Source organism: Mchenga conophoros, linkage group LG1 (genome assembly GCF_057382185.1).
Source record: "Mchenga conophoros isolate Kocher_MC1m ecotype Shallow Benthic linkage group LG1, M_conophoros_male_GT1.1, whole genome shotgun sequence".
NCBI classification, from domain to species: Eukaryota; Metazoa; Chordata; class Actinopteri; order Cichliformes; family Cichlidae; genus Mchenga; species Mchenga conophoros.
Window position 1 is genome coordinate 26,072,065 of NC_140526.1, and position 21,873 is coordinate 26,093,937.

The 21,873-nt window shown below is 42.3% G+C and overlaps 1 protein-coding gene across 2 annotated transcripts in view; it reads left to right on the top strand.

The window, feature by feature from the left end:
- The first annotated feature begins 1,550 nt into the window (after positions 1-1,550).
- Positions 1,551-21,873, top strand: part of pcdh17 (protocadherin 17) — a 67,218-nt gene continuing 46,895 nt past the window's right edge. Inside the window, exons 1-2 of one of the 2 annotated variants that reach the window (XM_085272097.1) lie at positions 1,551-2,317; positions 3,084-5,879. In XM_085272097.1, the coding sequence (XP_085128223.1) occupies positions 3,384-5,879 (2,496 nt within the window). In that variant the 5' untranslated portion in view covers positions 1,551-2,317; positions 3,084-3,383. The remainder of the gene's footprint in view (positions 2,318-3,083; positions 5,880-21,873) is intronic. The other variant, XM_085272105.1, reaches the window with a different exon arrangement.

Here is a 21,873-nt window from a genome sequence, read left to right on the forward strand (position 1 = left end):
GCCACAGTGAGGGAGTGGAAATATGCACCACAGATCCACACAAACACACACAGCGCACAGATAGAGACAATGATGTGACATTTACCTTCATCAGTTATCAACATCTTGACATTAGTACATCAAACCTGCTGTTTAATAATGAGCTTTGGTCGCCATCTGACTGAACGTATCTGACACTTTTGTCATTCCCCCTGTCAGGGAGAAAGGTCAGCGGGAAAGTCAAAGAGGTTGAGACCCATGTATATACATGATTATATTGAGCAAAGCTGACGTGTTGAAATAGCAACACCAAATGAAAGGTTTAGTAAAGCCCTGGCGAAGCAGAAGCTCTGCTGGCGCTGAAGTGATGATGAAGCGATAGTTGAGCCAAAAGTACCACTGAAAATTCTTGACCTGTAATCTGCCGTTTTTGCAGATACACACCAGTTACTAACCGTGGGACGGATGATGACGAGCAACAGTGTGACACAGTGGGTTGATTGGAAAACTTTTTATTACTTTTTTCTAATCAGTTTTTCTGAATGCATGTCCTGACCCAGCTAAGGTGGAAGTGTCTCTGAGTTAGCTTGCAGTTAAAAGCTAATTGTATTATTAATATTGTTGAATCTGAATATTGCCTGAGTTAGTTGTCTGCGATGCTGCTAGGGAGAAAGGCTTTAAAAAATAATAATAATGCACATCACATTTTCCTAAAGTCTGAAATGCTTTATTTAAATTCCTTATTTTGTCTAGCACACATTTAAAAGCACAGATAGTCAACATACTCTTACTTATGACTGAACAGCTTAGCCCTTGTTCCACTGCTTAGGGGACATTTACTGCTAATTGTTCTCGTTTGAAACAGCCATGACAGTTCACTGTCACTATCGAATAGGCTACCTGCTGCAGTCCTTAATTCAAAATGTATCATAAATTCCCATCATACAGTTGCCTAGACATTTAGCAGCTTTAATTACATAGGAAATGATTAACGCAATCTCTGCTGCTTCTCAGGTGGCACGGCAAATAAAGCCTCTAGCTAGAACTTTAAATAAAAACCGCGAAAGGAGACCGGTAATTGCGAAGTGTAATAAGTAGCTCCTAAAACGTGCACTTCCCAAACACTCACAATCCCTCTTAAGAAAACTAAGACAGTTGTGCACCAAAGAACTAAACTGGCGCTTTTACGTCGGGATCAGGGAGGTCTCTGCTCTCTGTACCAGAGAAATTTACTTCCACTGGATTCAAATCTGTCGTCTTGTTATTTTTTGATGCTCTAACGGACACTTCCAACCACTTCATCCTGGCCCCAGTGCATATGTCGGCGAGCCTGCCCCCCCTCCCCAACGCACCGTTTCCTTTATTGTAAACAACAATGAAGTGCGGTTTGAAAAAAAACTCATCCGCCACCGGTGAACTGCAAGCCACCAATCATTTGTAGTCAGTACCCACAGCGGCTTTTGAATCCCCTCCTTCTCTTCCCACCTCTTCAAATTCATTGGCTGCCAGAAGAGTAGCGACAATGTTTAATGCACCATGCGGTGTCCGGAGTTCAGTCAGTGAGAGGAAGCGCTCCGTGGGCTTAGGGCTGTGCTGCGTGTGCGAAATAGTAAATAACGACTGTGCGTGCGTGCTGAAGGAAATCGCACATTTCCTGACAGATATAGGGGAGACTTGTGCCGGAATGCGGCGTTGTTGTTGACCACCTCAGCAGCTGTCTCTCTGTGTATCTGTGTGTATATATATAAATATATGTGTGTGTGTGTGCATGTGTGTGTGCGTGGACTTTGACGGGGACGACGGGCAAGGACAAAAATGCCACTACGGGAATCAGTAACTCTGTGCTGTCTCGAACGGCGGAAAAAACACTGACTGCCTTTCAAATATTCACTTTGGATCTACCTTACCACACATCTGGATTTTTCCCATCCTTTCTTCTTCTTCGTAGAGTATTTCTCAGTTTTCCTTCCTGAAGAACGGTGACTCACTGCAGGCAGAAGGCAAGCCGCTGCATCCTAATCAGACAGCGGAGAGGACTTCAGCTCATTGACATTACAGTCATACTTTTCTGGAGCACTTTTTTTTTATTTCCACTGCGCTGCACTGTAGCCTGCGTGTGCATTGGAGGCTTGTGGCTTTCCCCCCTCTCTCCCTCTTCACAAAGAGGAGAAGGAGGATACGGGTGGCACCTACCGAAGTGGGCTAAGGAGACGAAACTCTCCCTAAACCCTGCTGGAACTGACTGTTTTAAATTTTTGTCTTTCTCCTTTTGTTGTTATTATCTTTTTTTCTTTTTTTGTACAGTTCTATCCTTGGACTATTTGCGCAGTTTCTTTTGGTAAGTTATATATTTGTAATCATTTGACATCTCTTCTCTTATTTTTCCGCTGTCTGTTGCTCGTTTCCAAACCTTATCTCGCAACCATCCCCATGCATGCGGATGCAACAGCTTCTTCGTCTTCTTCCAAGGAGCGATGAATCTCTCTCACAGAAAGAGGGAGAAAGAGAGGCAGAGAGCACGAGTGGAGAGAATTACACGGCTGTGCTGAGATGTTGGCAGCTCATTTCTGAATTTTTATAAGGCTCATTTTAAATATCCGGATTATGCGGATTTGTTAATGCGTGTAAGAGGCTCATTTTATACACACTTATTCAAATAGCCGCCACAATAGGCCGTGTTCAGTTGTACGCCTGCAGTGATACCACATTATTGAAGTTGTCCTATTCCAGTTTGAGTTCTCCTAATGTGTGAATGGGCCATTATCGCGCTCGGGTCAGGTAGTCCATTGTACATTAGAGATAGATTGAAAAAACATGCACTGAGGATGTGGTATTTATGGAGTAAATAAGCTACAAGGAGAATCATTATTTGCCCATATATTTTATGCTGCGTGGAGTGTCTTCCCAAGGTTAACTAATTGACAAGCTTCCTCCTTAAATGTGGAGATGAATTACACATGAGCTTTGTTTCATTTTTGGCTCAGAGGTGGATCTGATTTCTTACTGGCAGAATGGCCAGTGCGGCTCAGTGTCTTTTCATTTGAGTGGCTAATTGATTCATGTATATTATAACATCTATATCTTGTTTCTGTTTTCCTTCTTAGGTGGTTTTGAACACTTTGCAGTGACTATTCTGTTTGGAGACTGGATCCCGATTATTGCTCAGATGAGTCTGGATGCTCAGCTGAATATAAATTAGGTGCTCAGCGCCACCGATTGCTCGCAGAGGAAGAGAGCGACAGAGCAAAAACAATCCACAAAGACAAATGTCAAGGCCTCGCATGATGAACAGAACTCTTTATTTTGTCCTGGATAACAGAAATACCACATTTGAGCAAAATATCAACAGTTAAAAGGAGGGGCTAATCTCAACACAGATCATAGCAGCTTTTAACTGAGTGGAGATGTATCTTTCTATTTTCTTTTTCCTGCTCTTGTGGGCTCAAGCCCTGACATTGAAAAACTTGAATTACTCTGTCCCAGAGGAGCAGGGTCCGGGTACAGTGATTGGGAACATTGCCAAAGATGCCAGACTTGGAATTGAACAGACTGGGCAGGGAGGACAGGGTAAGAAAGCCAACTTCAGAGTGCTGGAGAACTCAGCCCCGCATCTCATCGACGTGGACCCACAAAGCGGATTGCTGTATACGAAACAGCGCATCGACAGGGAAACATTGTGTAAGAGAAACCCCAAGTGCCAGCTCTCAATGGAAGTGTTTGCCAACGACAAGGAGATATGCATGATCAAGATAGATATTCAGGACATCAATGACAACTCACCTATGTTTCCTTCAGATCAGATTGATATTGACATTTCTGAAAATGCAGTCCCAGGGACACGCTTTCCCCTGACCAGCGCACATGACCCAGATGCAGGGGAAAACGGCCTGAAAACCTATCAAATAACACGCGATGACTACAATCTCTTTTCTTTGGAGGTAAAATCCCGTGGTGACGGGACTAAATTCCCAGAATTAGTTATTCAACGACCACTGGACCGGGAAGAAAGAAGCCATCACACCCTTATATTGTCAGCCACTGATGGGGGCGAATATCCTAGGTCAGGCACCATGCAGATAAATGTTAAAGTTATTGATTCCAATGATAACAGCCCTGTGTTTGATCAGCCCTCGTATGTTGTGGAAATTCCTGAAAATTCACCTCCTGGAAAAGTCTTGATTGATCTAAATGCCACCGATCCTGATGAGGGGAACAATGGACAAGTAGTCTATTCCTTTAGTGGCTATGCTCCAGAGAGAATCCGAGAGCTTTTCTCCATAGATTCAAGAACAGGAGTCATAAAGATTCAGGGTGAAATTGACTATGAAGAAAGCCCAGTTATTGAGATTGACGTCCAGGCAAAGGATCTAGGTCCCAATCCAATCCCAGGCCATTGTAAAGTGACCGTTAAAGTGCTTGACAGGAATGATAACTGGCCATCTATAGGCTTTGTGTCTGTGAGACAGGGGGCCATCAGTGAGGCAGCTCCTCCAGGCACTGTCATTGCTCTTGTCCGTGTCACAGACAAGGACTCAGGCAGGAATGGGCAGCTTCAATGCAGAGTCCTAGGTAATGTACCTTTTAAACTCGAAGAGAACTATGACAACTTTTACACAGTGGTGACAGACAGGCCCTTGGATAGGGAGATGCAGGACGAGTACAATGTCACCATTGTGGCCAAAGACAACGGCATACCTCCTCTGAACTCCACAAAATCCTTCACAGTAAAGATCCTGGATGAGAATGACAATACCCCTCGCTTTACCAAGTCAGTCTACCTTCTTCAGATTCCTGAGAACAATATACCTGGGGAATACCTGGGGTCAGTTCTGGCACATGACCCAGACCTTGGGCAAAATGGCACCGTGTACTACAGCATAATTAACTCCAATGTTAGTGGGGGTGATGTCAACACCTATGTTAATGTAAATGCTGCTAATGGAGCCATCTATGCTGTTCGATCTTTTAACTATGAGCAAATAAAATATTTTGACTTCAAGGTTCTGGCTAAGGATGCAGGATCTCCGCACTTGGAGAGCAATGCTACAGTGCGCATCAGTGTTCTGGATGTCAATGACAACATCCCTGTCATAGTTTTGCCGCTTCTTCAGAATGATACCGCTGAAATCCACGTGCCACGTAATGTTGGCGTTGGCTACATTGTCACCACAGTGAGGGCGGTAGACAATGACTACGGTGAAAGTGGGCGGCTTACCTATGAGATATCAGATGGCAATGAGGAACATCTCTTTGAGATTGATCCAGTGACCGGCGAGGTACGAACGGCTCACCCATTCTGGGACGACGTGAGCCCCATTGTTGAGCTGATCATTCGAGTATCGGACCACGGCAAGCCGACTCTGACCGCTGCCGCCAGGCTCATCATCAAGGCCTCCAATGGACGACCTCCTGATGGACTGCCGCACATGAAGGACAATCAGAACTGGGACATGTCTTTGCCTCTTATTGTAACTCTTAGCATCATATCTATCATGCTTTTGGCTGCCATGGTGACCATAGCTATCAAGTGCAAGCGGGAAAACAAGGAGATTCGCACTTACAATTGTCGCATTGCAGAGTACTCGCACCCGCAGCTGGGGAAAGGGAAGAAGAAGAAGATTAACAAGAACGACATCATGCTGGTGCAGAGCGAGGTGGAGGAGCGGGATGCCATGAATGTGATGAATGTGGTAAGCAGCCCTTCCTTGGCCACCTCTCCCATGTACTTTGACTACCAGACACGTCTGCCACTCAGCTCACCAAGGTCAGAGGTCATGTACCTCAAACCCACTGCCAATAACCTCAGCGTGCCCCAAGGCCACGTGGGATGCCACACCAGCTTCACAGGCCCAGTCACCAGCACCACAGACACACCTACTAACCGCATGTCCATCATACAGGTAAGAGAAATTGCACTCCTTCACTGTTGTGCCACCATTTTTACGTCACAGGACTCACAAAGGTCCCACTTCCTGTATCGGCCCCCCACCCCTTGTTTTATAAAATGAAAGAAAAAAAAAAAGGACAAGGACAGGCAGAGAGGCCCAGAAGCACTGAGACAAAGACAAGAAAGGAGGGGGGTGGGGGGGTGAGCATTAGAAGGATTAAACAGTCATTCTGGTGCTCTCATAGAACAGAGCCAGTGACATCAACACAAATCGGTTGTGCTTGGAATATGTCACGGCAGGCTTTTGAAATCAGTTTTCGGTCGCTGTCATCTCATTGCTGTGGAGTCAAGAGCTTAGCGTGTGTTATAAGCAGGTATATATCCTATTTTGGACCATTGTCATAATTCCAAAGAAATGTTCTTGCTTTAATCCAAAAAATTACATCTAGATCAGTTTTGTTTAAATGATTTTTACCTGAATATTTTCTAAATTTAAACATATACAGAGTGACAGCAACAGATGTCTTAGTGATAGTGAAGCTCCTCCAAGTAATGACTGATGCTTTTTCTTTTTTTCTTTTCTCCCTTTTCTTTTGGTGAGACATGAAATTCTATAGCTATATGAGGTTTATTCTAGTGGGTTTTAATTCCTAGAGATTAGGAGATTGTACCTATTTTCACAGCTACTTCATAAGTCTTTGAGCGGAGTACTGGGTGTATAAGCCTCTAATGTGATAACTTCTCTGTGTCTTTGGCCTTAAGCCCATTAAAAGTCTGTCGTGTCAGACAAGGATTAGAGCCTGCTTAAGACATTGGTATGTAATGCTGGGGATAATGGGCAGTCGTGGCACAGTTTACCCTTATTACGATATTTACCCGTTATTCTGGCCAAAGCGGCCGCCCACCCTGATTCTGGTTCTGTAAGTTTCTTCCTGCTAAAAGAACCTCCATCTTCTTCCCCACTCTCTCCAAGTGCTTGTTGGTTTTTCATCTGACAATGCTATGAGAGAACATATACCTTGAGAGAACATATGCTATGATTTGGCACTGAATTTTATATCATAGTCTTATACTGCTTGACACTGTTAGGGCATGACATTTTTGCCAGTTGCACTTTATTAATTTTTAGCTTTTTTCTTTTTTCTGTTTTACATTTTTTGCTTCCCCACTGCTTTCAGTGGATGAGGACTTGATCGTGACGGTGATCAGATGTGACATATTCCCACCAGGGAGGAAGACCACTGTCTGTTGTTCTCACTCTCAGCCTCATCCCTGCTTCTATTATGAACCAGCTGCACAGGGCAAGGGTCAGCAAAAAGATCGTTAAGGCTTCCTAATCAGAGAGAGAGAATAATTGCTGGGCCTTTCTGCAGGCTGTTTCTCTGTTAATGTAGTGATGATGAATTGGACAACACAAGGCTGTCTCACACACAGACACACACACACACATACAGTTTGAGAGCTTCCTTTTCGCTCTTTATTCAGACTGTCAAAGGGGAAACTAGCAGGAAAGGCAACAACACATTCCTTGGTGTCTTGTTTACAGACGGTCCCCTTCGACGCATCAGGCGTTCAGGGTGCTCTGTTGTATTATTCAACAGAAACCTGTGTAGAGGGAGATGGCCTGAGGCATTAAGTTTCTTCAGAGGCTTTACAGAAGCGTATCTCATTCCTCCCTCCTCCCTACTCCATCCTCGCTTCTCCCTGCGCGTGGACAGTAAGTAACCTGAGTCGGCTAGCGTGGCTATGGGAAAAATGTCAGGAAACAAAGACAGAATTCCCCTTCTATCGATCCCAAGGCCTCTCAGCCCATCTGTCACTACAGTTGTCACAAAGGAGAGGCTATATGGGAAAAAAATAAATAAGGAGATGGATAAACTTGGTGAGCATATCGCATGGTCAATCACTTTCACAAGGGCACCTCAGTGCCGCTGTCTTCATCTGTACATACAGGTTTACCAAACTTGTTCCAAGTAGAGCCGCTGTAGTTGTCTTCAACTTCCAGTCTTTCTCCATACTCCGGCCTCTAATGATGTTTTATAGCAGTGAGCTGGCAGAAAGGCTAGGGTTGGTTTCTAGCTGGGAGAAGGGAATAATACGAACACATCAGCAGAGCTCTGCTGCCCTTATCATTGTCACCACAGTGCCAGATTCATTTGTAGAGAGAATTCCTGGAATAAGAAGATGGATGATAAGTAATGATGCCTAATTTTGCTTAAGGCGTTGAAGGGAATTACTTAGCGTAGAATCAAGGTTAAGACCAGTCTGCAGCAAATTGTCTCAGTGTTCGGGAAGAAGGAATTACTTTTCATCACTTCACACTTAAGTCCAATCTGTCACGAGCATGCTTTAGGCAGCCATGTGCACCTAGTATGCACCTTCCTCTTTTTTTCCATTTGTTTTACTTTTGTGAACAGCTGACATCATCACTGTAACCAAACAGTTAGAGACACCTTGTGTCATGGCGTTCAAACGGCCCATATTTTATCATATTGATTCGTTTTGTTTCTAATTAGATTCACCACAAAACTCTAATTAAGCAGATTCTCGTCTTAGTGGGAGACCGTTCGCGTTAATAAGGTGCAAGTAATACAAAGGCAAAAAAAAAGAAATGAAAAGGGGGTGTGAGGAAGGCTATAAGAGCTGCCTTTAGGTGGCGGCATTCTGCCTTGTGTGGGGTGACGGGGAGGAACGGGGTCCAGTCTCTGCTGACTTGACACTGTCACTTGTCATTTGCAAAGAAGACTCCCTGCTGCTCTAATGAGAAATGCCAGACATTCATACACATGAAATATAGCATTTTCTTTTTCTTGTGGATTTGCCAGGCGAGCAGCCGCACTTCTTTGAGTGACAATATCTGAATTTATGGAATTTTGGGATTGAGTTCACACACAATAAAAAGATCCAAAATCCTATTCGGTGAATTAAATATTCCTGGAATAAAAACAAACGTCAAGTGTGGTGACTGTGATCATTTGAAAAGCGTACTTACTAAGAAGAAGAAACAAACAAAATAAAAAATCACTGTTTAGACTGAGCACATACCTGCCAGCAATGTAGCCGGAGCAGATGTTGAAAATTGATGCTTCGAGGAATGGTCTTACTCTGCATAATTTAGGGAGATTGTGTGAGTGTGTGTGGATGTGTGTAGGTTTAACGTCATTGTGTATTCCAGGCGTGTGATTTAAGCCTTTAGCTGGCAGGCTCCGTGACAGAGCCCCTACTCTTTTATGAGCGTGACAATCTTGTATTTGTCCGAACGTTGAAACGCCCTTCCTCCAAGAAACGCGCGCGCTCGTGCACCCAAACACACAGATGCACGTGTGAAGACTGTTTTTGAGGATTCCGCTGAAAAGTCTTATCAAAGCCTCCGCTGTGCATTGTATTGAAATTGCTCCCACACCTCAGTGGCCACTGAGGCAGTGAATAGAAAAGCACTCTTTATTTCATTTCTCTCCCTTCATCTTTAGATAACTACTTTCCTCCAGAGCTTTCTGTTGGAACAAGTTTGGTAAACCTGTACGCACTGAAACCTTGATCGACAGCATAGCAACTGGATGCGCAGGCAGTCATTTCAGGAATGGGAGACAGTTAAAAAAAAAACAACAAAAAAAAACTTTTTGGAATTTGTGTGCATTTGTCCCCCAGTTGAGGCTCTGAGTCACTGGGCAAGATTAATTTTATTTGAGCTTGCCAGTCCTTAAAAAATATCAGCTTACCTCAGGGTATATCTATATATTTCCTCAAATAAACCTGCTGCTACTGTACATAACGCTACACACTAAAAATCTGAATTATTAATAAGCGCTTTTATTTTTTTCTTTATCTCCCCAAAGCTCATATGATAGATACCAGTAGAGCGTTGCCTGAGGGAAGTGCTGTAAATTAGGACATCTCTCTTAAGCCAAAACACAGAAACGCTGTTGTTTATTAGTTGCCATTATTGGCATTTTCATCTGTGGTGCTCGCAAAGGTGCGCACTTCAACAGCGTTGCTGTAGCAGCTCTTGTAATGCACAGAACAGCAGCTATGTTTGCATCCTCTTTCATTAATAAATCATTTAACAAATCAGAGGAAAGCGGAAGATGTCACGATAAGCATCGATGGTCTCTGGCTACGTATTTGTGGAAATGGGCGGAAGACGGTGGGCAAGAACGCCGGCCAAGATGGAAACAGAAGACGCAGACTCTCTGACAGAAGCAGAATTTGAGCGTTCGTTCGCTTCGTTCCTGTCCTTAGGGTGCGTTTCGTTTTCCCCTCTGCTTGTGGGGCTGTGACGCTTTTAGATTTTTAGAAAAGTTACCTGAAAGACTTTAGAAAAGTCCGGTGTGGTAGTAACGCACACATCTGTTGTCTTTGTCTTCCTCGCTCACTGTTAATGTTTTCTTTAGACACAGAAAACATCACACAGGCTCACAGGCATAAAACTTCCATTCGTGCAATTAACAGTTCATTGCAAATACAGATGCTACGAGTATCCGGTGAATTTGCTTGAGATTTCACTGCAGCTGTAGAAGTCAATGTTTTATTTATTGGAAGTTTTCAAAAATCCAAGTAACCCTGCAGAATAATTGAAATGTTGGCCCCTGACTATATGCTCACCGCTACACACTCGCACTCCTTCTCTGTAACTTAAACTCAAGTCAAATCAAACTGTGGATCAAACTGAAACGGATATAGAAGAAACAAAAACAACGTGCTGTATGTATAGAGTGCCACGTTTTGATGTTATTTAGATGTCCTTTTAGCGAGCTGCCGTGCCTGTGCGCTGCGTAATTTCATTATTTTTAACAGACCCACCGGGGTGACAGTGCAAGGCAATGGAAGAATTGTATTCTCTTTTTTTTTTTGCGAGGGTAGAGAAAGAAACAGGATATGAAAACACAAGTTGAGCTCTGTGATAGCCAAATTGGCCGGACACATTAAACCAATTTGCTTGGTTCAGTAGGAAGCAGCCTATTGGAGATGACATGGGCATGATAATAAGACTGTGGCCTGTCAGTAGACATCCACTCCTTAGTTATTGTGTGTTTGTGTGTGCCTCTATGCGTGTTTGTGTGTAATAGAGGTGGAGTGGATGAGCAGCACTCTTCTGCCTAATTCCCTGACACCAGAGCTTCATCTTATCATGTCATTCCATTGAGCAGCAAGTGCCGTTGATTAGCTTGGTTTACTTTTCATATGCGGGCTGGCGAGTCCTTTGCGACTTATTAATTACTCTGCTGTTCTGTAATTACAAGGCTGCTGAGACCATGAGCTGATGTTGGCTGCCGTTGTGTCTTATTTTCCTGACCACGCTGACACTGGCAGGTGCACGCCTACACCGTCGATGCTGTCACTTTACAACCATTCTACTGTAAGGTGTTCTTTTTTATAGAGAATACCCTCCGACGTGTCATATTTCATAAAAGGAGGAGGAGAAAAAAAAGGAAGACGGATGATTGCGATAAATAAACATTTGTGCATGTCCCTAGTTACGTTGTTGCTGCTGGCATTGTGCTCAAACAAGTCAGGCACAAGGAGCCAACCAGGCATTAACAGAGCTCCCAAACAAACGAGAACACAACATAAAGCATAACCTTCACAGTGGAGGAATCTAGCATTCAGCTACCATGTGTCTACCTGTGTTTGTGGGGGGTTTGTGTGCGTGCACACACATACCCTCAGAGCTACCACCAGCTGTGCTCTGAAGCACCGGTCTTGCTGGTTCCCTCAGATTGGAATGGGCTTCCCTGTAGTGGCCGCCTGCCCCCTGAAGACTCTTAGATCCCTCCTGGGGTCTTTAGACTTAACGTTTTAGGCAGCGGGGAGTCGCAGCCGCAGCAATAGATGGGTATAGATAAAAGTGACCACACAGTAATGCGCGCTAACATATACACAAGCACACCGACGGCTGCGTGCTGCACACGGCGTGGCAATGCATTCTTTGAGCTGCCAGCAGCTGGGTCTCCTTGCTGTAAATCAAACACTTTCAAAGTCAAACAAAGTAGAACTCGCTCGCTCCGCTGTGTCTTGGCGCCGGTCCAACCGGAGAGAGCTTTTATTTCTGCCACATCTTCCTTCACCGTGCCCCCTAGGCATGTGCTGCAGAAACAACACGCAGCCGAAAGAATGAGTTATGCGAATCTGTTCTCACCTTCTATCTCATTAGTATTAGAGGAGTGATTTATCCCGCTCGCCTCTCTCCTTCTCTCTCACTCTCTCCCCATGTCCTTGCCTTTTACAGTTCAGCACTTCCACAGCTACATTAGTAATGAGATTAATTGATTGGAGGGATACACAATGAGTACCGTTTTATGTCCTCTAAATTCACCTAACTGCGTGTCAAAAACAGTCTGTTTCCGAACAACTTCTTTCCCTTTACGCAATCACTACCGATTGGGAGAGTACACTCTCTCCTTACACTCTTCCCAATCAGGAAATTACAATTTGCTGCAATATGAGGAGCATCTTTTTTTTTGTTTTTTTTGTTTCCTCACTCTGCCAGTCTCTGTTTTTTGCGTGCACGTGCTGTGAATGTCTCTGCGAACGTCTGACGCTCTAATAAGAGCGATCCAGAGATCCCACTGTCTCTTCTGTTCCAGCTTATCTGTAGCGCAGTTTGAAATCTGACTCCCATGTCTAAAGCCCTGCGCGCGTCTGAAGGGAATTGACAGCCGCTGTGTTTTGCAGTGGCTGTTATGTGTTTGTGGCAACAGAGGCGAATGAGTCGGCGCTCTCAGATGTTATTGTCTAAACAAAAGGCCCTTTAAGTGGTGGGCACACAAGATTTGTTGTCAGACGTCGCCTCTGCCTGCTCTTCGGGGTAGCGACGGCGATGCAGAGTGCTAATGGTGTATTGAAAATGGGATATTTGGCCGGTCTCATCTTTTTCTATTGTACTACACAGATGTACTCAATTGGCCCCCCTCTCTGGGTTTATGTCTTAGAAAGAAATCTTTTTGGGGCCTTTAGCATACAGATCAATTGCTGGTTTGCTCCATTTCTTATTGATTTTTGCTCTGTTTGGTACTGAAATACTGTTTTTCATTATCTATTGCTCTGAGCATTGTTTAGTAAAAGAAGAACTCGCGCTCGCTCGCTCTTCCCTGGCTTTCCCGTGCTTTCTTTCTCTCCCCATTTTAGGGTTCCCTTTCTTTCTGCTCTTGTCATCTCTGATAAGCGTCGCGATTGCTCATGTTACTGACGACCCAAGCCAAATTCATAATGATGAGATTATCTTGTCAACAGTACAGGGTGTATATGTCTGGCGTATTGATCTGCGCACTGTCCTAATAAATGAAGTACCACGATGGAAGCGTTGGCTCAGTGATGACTCTGAATGCGTCTTGCTTTTTATACACTCTCAACGCTGCTGAGATGATGAATGGAACTTTGTCTCCTTTTCTCCTGTTTCCTCTCTTCTCCCTCTCCCCTCGTCTCTACTCCCTGGATTGATGGGGTAAAATGTCTCTCTTCAGACACACACACACACACATGCACATACACACTGTCTAAAAATGCGTCCTCTTCTGAGGTCACGTTGACATGCTGAGTCGATGTACTCCCAGGTGGAGAGACATGGGTGCAGCCGTGGGAGAAACCAATCAGGTAGTCTGCAAGGGAGGGTGAGAGTGGGGAGGAAACAAATTACCAGCGCTGGTGCCAGGGCCTGTGAGAGTGTGTGTGCGTGTGTGTGTGCGCTTGCCTCTGCGTGTGTCTTTAAATGACTGTGGTTTGAAGGGGAGTTCATCTATGCATTTGAAGAGAAGGTCACCGGGGTTTAGAGCGCGAGATTATGTGCGATTGTTTCTTCTGTGGGCTCGTTGATTAATACTAAAGCTGCTCTGACAGATTCTTAATGCACCATAGACACACTTAAAAGAGAGCGAGAGAAACCAGCGTCCGGAACTTTGACAACGGAGCATTATCCTAAAGCCTTTCCTGTCAGCCTTTACCCAGGTGCACGGACAGTATCCTTTCTGTCTTCCATTCCTTCCTTGGCTAAGCTGCCTCACCCCCGCTGACCCGATACATGTACAGTAGATAGGTCACCTTGAAGTGAAACATAGTCCATCTGCAGCAGACGGGGAGAACCCAGGTGTGTGTATGTGCACTTGTGCATGTATTGATATTAGACATATGCACGCATTCTGTGCCTTTTTTTCTGTGTGTGTGTATTTATGTATCTGCGTCTGGCCTTGGTTTGGTGCTTTGGGGAAATATCTAAAATCCTTTCATCCACAGAATGGCTTTTCCTCCATCAATTCAAACGGAATAATTTGCTCTTTAATGATTTTGTTCACAAGCACTCAGCTTCTGTCTTGTTAACCCACAAACAAGACCACAATTTGTGATGGCTTGTTTTAGCACTAAATTACAAAAAAAGCTTTTTCTTTCTTTCTTTTTTTTCCTAAATAAAAATAGAATACATGTTGGATAAGTACACGATGAGAGGGTTTAATAATTAGTTGGAAAATGTGAACATAAGCTGAAGTCAAATACTAGCTTATTACAAATGACTCCAAAAGCTGAAGGATACAGACTTGGTGAGTTTATTTTATGAATGTCTTTTATGTATTCTTGAGTGTTTGCCCTACTCTGCAGATATTTCTAGTTACTTGTGTAAATCCCCATTATTTAATTAGATATTAAAGAAGAATTATTTTCTTCCCCATTTAGAATGAACTTTGCATAATAATTGCAGCAGTTCCTGACAATATTACCAAAATATTAGCTTGAGCCTCATTTTGACTGTGTGCCATATACAAGTATTTTAACTAGGTGTAGGTGATATGCCTAAAAGAAACTGCTTTTGTCATTGTCGTATGAAACATGCAGGTGAGGGTGGGGCTATCCTGGGGCAGTTTACAGTTTCAATGTAGTCACTTTAAACATAAACACATGGAGATGGTAACTTACATAGCCTTTGTCTCTGGCTGTTGCTATTTGCTAACTATTTCTTGCTATAGCAAACAGACTGTTTGCTTAACTTAGCTTAACAACTGTGCTTGGCTGGACTGGCTCTGTGCATCCCTTTCAATGTTATCACCCCTTTAATAGTTATTATCAGTAATCATACACTCACCAGCAAACTTTTTAGGCACACTTTGGTAGTACCGGGTTGGGGACAATTTTGCCTTCAGGCCTGCCTTAAATTCGTTATGGCACAGATTCAAAAAAGTGCTAGAAGCACACCTCAGAGAGATTTCTGTTCATATTGACGTGCTGCAGATTTGTCAGCTGCACATCCATGATATCAATCTCCTGTTCCACCACATCCCAAAGGCGCTCTATTGGATTGGGATCTGATGACTATGGAGGCAATTTGAGTGCAGTGAACTCATTGTCATGTTCAGGAAACCAGTTTGAGATGATTTGAGCTTTGTGATATTTTGTGTTATGCTGTTTGAAGCATCCATCTGAAGACTGGTCCACTGTGGTTATAGTGGGATGGACTAAACCACCAACAATGCTCATTTGGTACTAAGGGACCCAAAGTGTAGCAAAAAAACCAAAACCAAAACAATCCCTGCAAACATTGCACAACCAACACCAATCTGAACGGCTGCAGGTTAGATCCATGCTTTCATGCTCTTTACACCAAATCCACCCGTCTGTTGTCTAATTCTGGTGAGCTGGTGTGGTCTTTTGCTGCCGAGACTCATTTGCTTCAAGTTTTAACATGTTGTGTTTTCAGAGATGCTTTTCTGCACATCTTGGTTATATCAAGTGGATTTTGGAGTTAATGTTGCCTTCCTATCACCTCCAAGCAGCCTGGCTATTCTCCTCTGATCTCTGGCATCAACAAGGCGTTTTCACCCAGAGAACAGTTGCTCACAGGATATTTTCTCTTTTCACTACCTTTTTCTTCAAAGCCAAGAGATGGTGGTGTGGAGAAAGTCTCAGTAGATCAGCAGTTTCTCAGATACTCAGACCAGCCATATCCAGAATTGCTTAAATCACCTTTCTTCCCCATTCTGATGCTCAAGACCAGAGTGCAGGCCTAAATGCACTGAATTGCCGTGATTGGTTGATTCGATAGCTGAACATTCAAGTCTTGTTGTCACCATAAAGTTCATATTTAGTGAACAGACATTAGGGGGCTGTCAGTCTTCTGAACCAAAACAAACAAGCATATTTATCAAGCTGTCAGACTTTTTACTTCAAATTGAAAAGTGCTTAGTGCTCAAATACTATATTCCTGCTCCTTCCTACACTTAGATATGAACAGTGTGTTAGCTCTGCTTTAGATTTTCGGGCTGACTTGGCATTGGAATAATGAGTTAAGGAAGGTCAAAGCTGACTCATGACTTCAGTTAACTGCAGAGCTTTTGTAACTATTGATGAGCAAGTACTGAATGATTAGTATCTAGTGCATCAAGATCATCATACACTACACACCTTTTCTTTTTTTCATGCTTTCCCCTCAGTTTCAAAGGTGTATAAATAATGTAGCTTTAGCTAAAGTCCTCTATCTCCCAATCCTCATTCACTTTTCTTTTACCCCAAGTTCACATATTTTCTTTTATCAATAATACTAAGACTGGTCCCAGCTGTAAGCTTCCCAGACCAGCTGGTTAGTCTACATAAAATGTCTCAAGCATTGAGGGAAAACAACACTGCTATTTTAGAAAGCTGGCAAACTGCTGCGTTAAGGGTTTTTGTGTGTTGGAATAAATATGTATGCCAAAAGCCACATTTATCATTTACTCCTGAGGCTAAACTGCCACAGATGTGGATTGTGTTGATAGAAGAACAAACATGCCGTGTTGTGATGCCCCTCCTCTTCAGAAAAGTTTTCTGCGAGCTGGCTGCAGAGATGGCAGCTAAGACTGGGCCGTATCATACCGTTCACGGTAATACTGGTATAATGTTGGGCAACGATAAGAACATGAAATATCGCGATAGAATATGGGTAAAACACACATGCGCAGTGTCTTTGTTTTCATACGCACATGGCGAAAAAGGCACGGTGGCGACGGAGAATGACAAGGGCGAAAGTGGATCTTTGAATGAAACGGATGAACCAGAATTGGTTTGTAAAAATGCTGCAACTTCAGTGGTGTGAAACTGGTTTAGCTTTCGTCCATCAGATACACAACAGAGCACTATTTTTGGTAGAGCATGCCAGCGGGCCGTCGTTATTACCGTGTTTTTTGGAAAATACGGCACACTTAAAATCAATCATTTGATTTTTCTGAAAATCGACAGTGCCCCTTATAGTCCCGTGTGCCTTATGCATGAATTCTGGTTGTGTTTACTGACCTCAAAATGATTTTATGTCGTACACGGCGCTCAAAAATCTGTCAAATGTTTTAGTACGACTTTGCTTAGCTACGAACCCGCGCCGCTTGATGGATTGACGGAGCATTACGGCTATCGTAGGCAGGAGCCTCGCGGAGTGATACGTACGGTGCTTCAACATAATATTACCGTATTGTGTGTATAAACTCTTTTTAAGTTTTGTGGATATTATACTTGTGTATGCTGAGGATATGTCGGCCAATTTCCACTGGAAATGCCTTTTGGTTAAACTGTCAGCAAGAAGGAATTTGCATTTGTAGTGTTACATTTTTATATAAATTTAATGCAAAAAACAGCTGCTTGTTTAAGTGAAAATACATTGATGGGTTTTTTTGCACTAATAAAATTGTGGAGTTGCAAAGTATTTTGTCTAGTGTCAATTATCGTCAGTTATATCGTTATTGCAAATTTTCAAATCTATATCGTGATGAATATTTTTGTCATATCGCCCTGCTCTAAACGGCAGTGCTGGTAGGAACTCCATCCATACAGTAATACTGCAGAAGATGACTGCAAATTTAACAAGGCCTTTAATTTTTGAGTAAGATTAGAACAAGGCGTACTTTTTGGAAAATAGAGATATGGTCACAACATGTTCCAGTCTGCCTCTTTTTTTTTTAGGAGGCTGTAATTTAGGGCAATTTTATTTAATTTGCAGGTCCTATATAATTATTTTTGGCTTGGTATTTGAGTGCCAACTACCGAACAGGCTGCCTCATTATACTGCTCTGCACATAACTGCGACTGCACTTCATTATTCTGGCTCCAGAACAGTATATGAATATATACTCGTCTCAGTCACCACTTCATTCACATACGTTCACTGCACACTTTATTAGGGGAACCTGTTGAGCTCCTCGTTAATGCAAATATCTAATCAGCCAATCACATTATAGCCACTGAGCATCAGAATGGGGAAGAAAGGTGATTTAAGAGACTCTGAACCTGCCTGGTATTAACAGGTGTGCTGGTCTGAGTATTTCACAAACTGCTGATCTACTGGGATTTTCCTGCACAGCCATCTCTAGGTTTTACAGAGGATGGTCTAAAAAACGATAAAATATTACAGAGCTGATACAAATGCAGCATTAACTCAAATAACCACTCAATACAACCACGGTGTGCAGAAGAGCATCTCGATACAGAAGACCGCACTTAGTGCCACTCATGTCAGCTAAGGCCGGGAAAACTGAGGCTACAGGTCATAGTGGCTCGCCAAAAACGTCCTATTATTTTATCTTTTCCACGGCAAAATACAGTAAAGACTATAAAAACTGAGATGAGAAAACAATTTAATCTCAAACCTCCTCCCGCCTACCCTTAGAACACCAGAACAAGGATATAAACATACTTAGAAATGACTGATATGTTTTCTCAGTAATATATAAAAATAAGCAGTCATTTTATCTAACACATCGAGTACACTAATAACTTTGGGGTTATGTGTTAATAAGCTGCCATACTTTTAATAAAAGATATGAAGGGTTGCTAGGTAGCATAGCATAGAATTTCCCAACAGATCCTCTAATGGTGTATCTGATCTTTTGAAAGAGCTTTTGAAATGACACATTATTTATCTGATCAGATGAATGAACTATTGTCGGTGCTGAGTCTCAGTTTCTGCAGTTTTCTTCATTTGGATGGCACGTTTTAGAATTTGGTGTCAGCTTAATCACTCTGTGCACCCATCTTCTTATGGGCTCACATCAGGCAATGACGGCAACTAAATCAGGAGGAATCGTGGCAGTTCAGAAGAAAAAATTGGGTTTATCCCAGTATGAGCAAGATGTGCCTAATTCCTAACTGTTTATGATATGATATGATAAAGCAATTAAATAAACATGTTGAAAATTGGTGAGTTTGGTTTTGGAATGACATCACTAAAGGCACACTTACTGGCTAATAAATATATTCCTTCACTGGATCCACACACACACACACACACACGCACACATTTTCCCACGGTGGGACATTTATACTGACTTAGATTCTTTTTTGGCAGACCTACCCTACTCGCCTAATCATAACTTCTGTGGCCCTTTGAGACACAGTGTGCCAGCAACACCACTGAGCTCTGAAACCAATAATTTTAAATGGCTTAAGCGACACCTCAACAGTTTGTTGCTGTGTTGACCAAAGCACACCTGCAGTAAGCGCTGTCATGAGTTTGTGGACTCACAATGGTCAAAGCTCACATTGCTTGAACTTTGACCTCTGTTCATGGTGTCCAATACTTCAGGGCCATTTAAAACAATAGCAAAAATGGAGTAAAGGCTGATATGAAATCCTTCAGTCATGAGTTTGTGTTTATATCAAAACACTGGCAGGAAAATCCAAGTTTCAGTCCATGTGGGCATATCAAGCAAACACAGTCTATTGGCTAGTAACAGCTTGGATTTATTATATAGTTTATAATACAATGATCTACCTATATAGGTCTGAGTTTCTCAACTTGAGTTAAATATATGCAGTTTTCATGGACTATGCTATTGAATTTGTTACTTAGGTGCCCTAGAACTTGTAAAGTATAGCCTTAAACTGAGTTTTGCCCTTTAAACATGAATTCATTTAAGTTAAGTTTATGCTAACCTGCTTTTGTCCCCAAAAGATCTGTAGGTACTCATAATGTGGCTGTGTAGACAGTGTTATTTCCTCACAACATGGATAATACAATGACACACACATGCACAGATGAACACATACACTGATACCCTGACACATGTAGAGACCAATTCCCCGGTCTGGTAGAAGAGGATTATGGCAGACTTCTCACTCAATTCCAAAACCCCACGGTCAGTCATAGGAATTCACTCAATTTGAATTTAGTTTGCAGCTTGTTAGGATGTGAATTGTGCCAATGCCACCCTTATGAAACTGGAATTAATTTTACTGCTTGAATATCCCACTTGCATGGCATTTCAGCAATCCCACATTTGGTTTGCCTAAAGACAAATGTACAGCAGCTGGTGAGCAGGCAGTGCAATTTTACAATATTGCATTCTTAGGGTTTCTTTTTTGTTTCTTATGTTTGAAAAATATGTCTAGAATGATTCTATTTTTGGGGGATGTTATAGGTAAACGAAAAAAAAAAAAGATTAAAAAAATGACAAAACTGTCATACCTCTGATTGGCAGTATTCGCTAATGCCTAATGGAGTAACTACCCCACATGGTATTATAGTACTACTAGTATCGCACTACTGGCTTTTAAGGTATGCACCTGTATACACAAAACCTCCAGTGTCTGGATTTCAAGATTTCTAACATGTATAGGAAGAGGATGCTTTTATTAACATTAAATATTTATTAAGAGTCATTTGCATTTCCCTCATTGATGGTCTGATCAGATCAATCTTCTTTATGAATGGAGCATTTTCATACCACAGATGCATCATAAAGTGGGTCACATTCATTTTGTTTATTTTCATTTAGGAAAAGGAATGAAAAAAAAAAAGAGACACTGACAGTTTGCCATAGTACATAGCATGTGTTGTGTGTTGCCAGTGTGGCAGATAATTGTAATCTTTCCCCAAGGGGATGTTGGTCAGCATTATTGTTGTTTATGAAATGTTGTTCGTTTTAGTTAGATAAGGATGATTCGCTCAGTACGGGCTTAATCAGCCAATTAATAAAACAATTACTTGCAAAGGAGTTAAAAACTGGTAATTATATTTATATATATGTATTATAATTTTGCGGTAAACAGATTGTTCTCTATCACTGCGTATTAAGACACAAGCCGTCTGTGGCGTTTTGTTTATGCAGGATGTAGTTTACCCCATCGTTTGATTTTTCATGCATTATAAAACAGGCTAGGTTGTCAGATCTCCTGTACCTGTGAGAGTGTGTGTGTGAAGTTTGTGTGTAAGTGCAAGCCAGGGAAACAAGTTCAAGGATATGCACTCTCTCCAGAGGTTTGCATTTTCTTATTGTGCGTGAGTTGATTCTCAAGATGATAATGACAGGCTTAAGAATAAGATTTTAACAATGCTTTGTTGACCATCTCTTAGACTCAGGCTGCGTTTATCCCCCAGAGTGTTCTTTTCATGCTCTCCAAGTAATTTAGTCTGGAAAATTAAACGACAAACATTATTACAAATAGATGAATGTGCTTTACAAAAGCAGCTCTTAGAACTGATAGACTCTTTCATAGCTGTTACTCTTAAAGGCAGATGCAGCAATCCCAGTTGCACATAAAGATCCTACCTTAGAAATGCTACCAAAGTAGTCATTTGTAGACAGAAGAGAAAATTATATATATTATGCACTTGCTGAGGCTCTTCTTCAAATGGAATGATATATCATCAGTAATCACACAGGCTGTCTTTCTATTTTTCTTCTCACCTATCGTTGATTTTAGTCTTTTATACTATGGTGTGGTTTGAATAACAATTCATCTCTTTCTTTTCTGTTTTCTGATTTCTTTTCAGTGCAGCGTTTCTTAAATAAAGACTAAGAATAATAATTTTAAAAAAGCCCTTGTGCCAGTTGGGCGACTCCATGCACTCTGCTGGGCCCCTAATAGTTTCTCTAATGCTGCTGTATGGTCAACCAAAAATAATAGACAATCAATCAGAGTGGTTGCATACAAATTATGAATATTGTGTGTTTGCTGGCGAGGAATGAATATGCAATGGAGAGGTCATGCTGTTTATGCGACTATACATAAAAGCCTCTAAAGTGCTACTTAGCCCTATCTAATGAAGAAAAGCCCCCACTCCC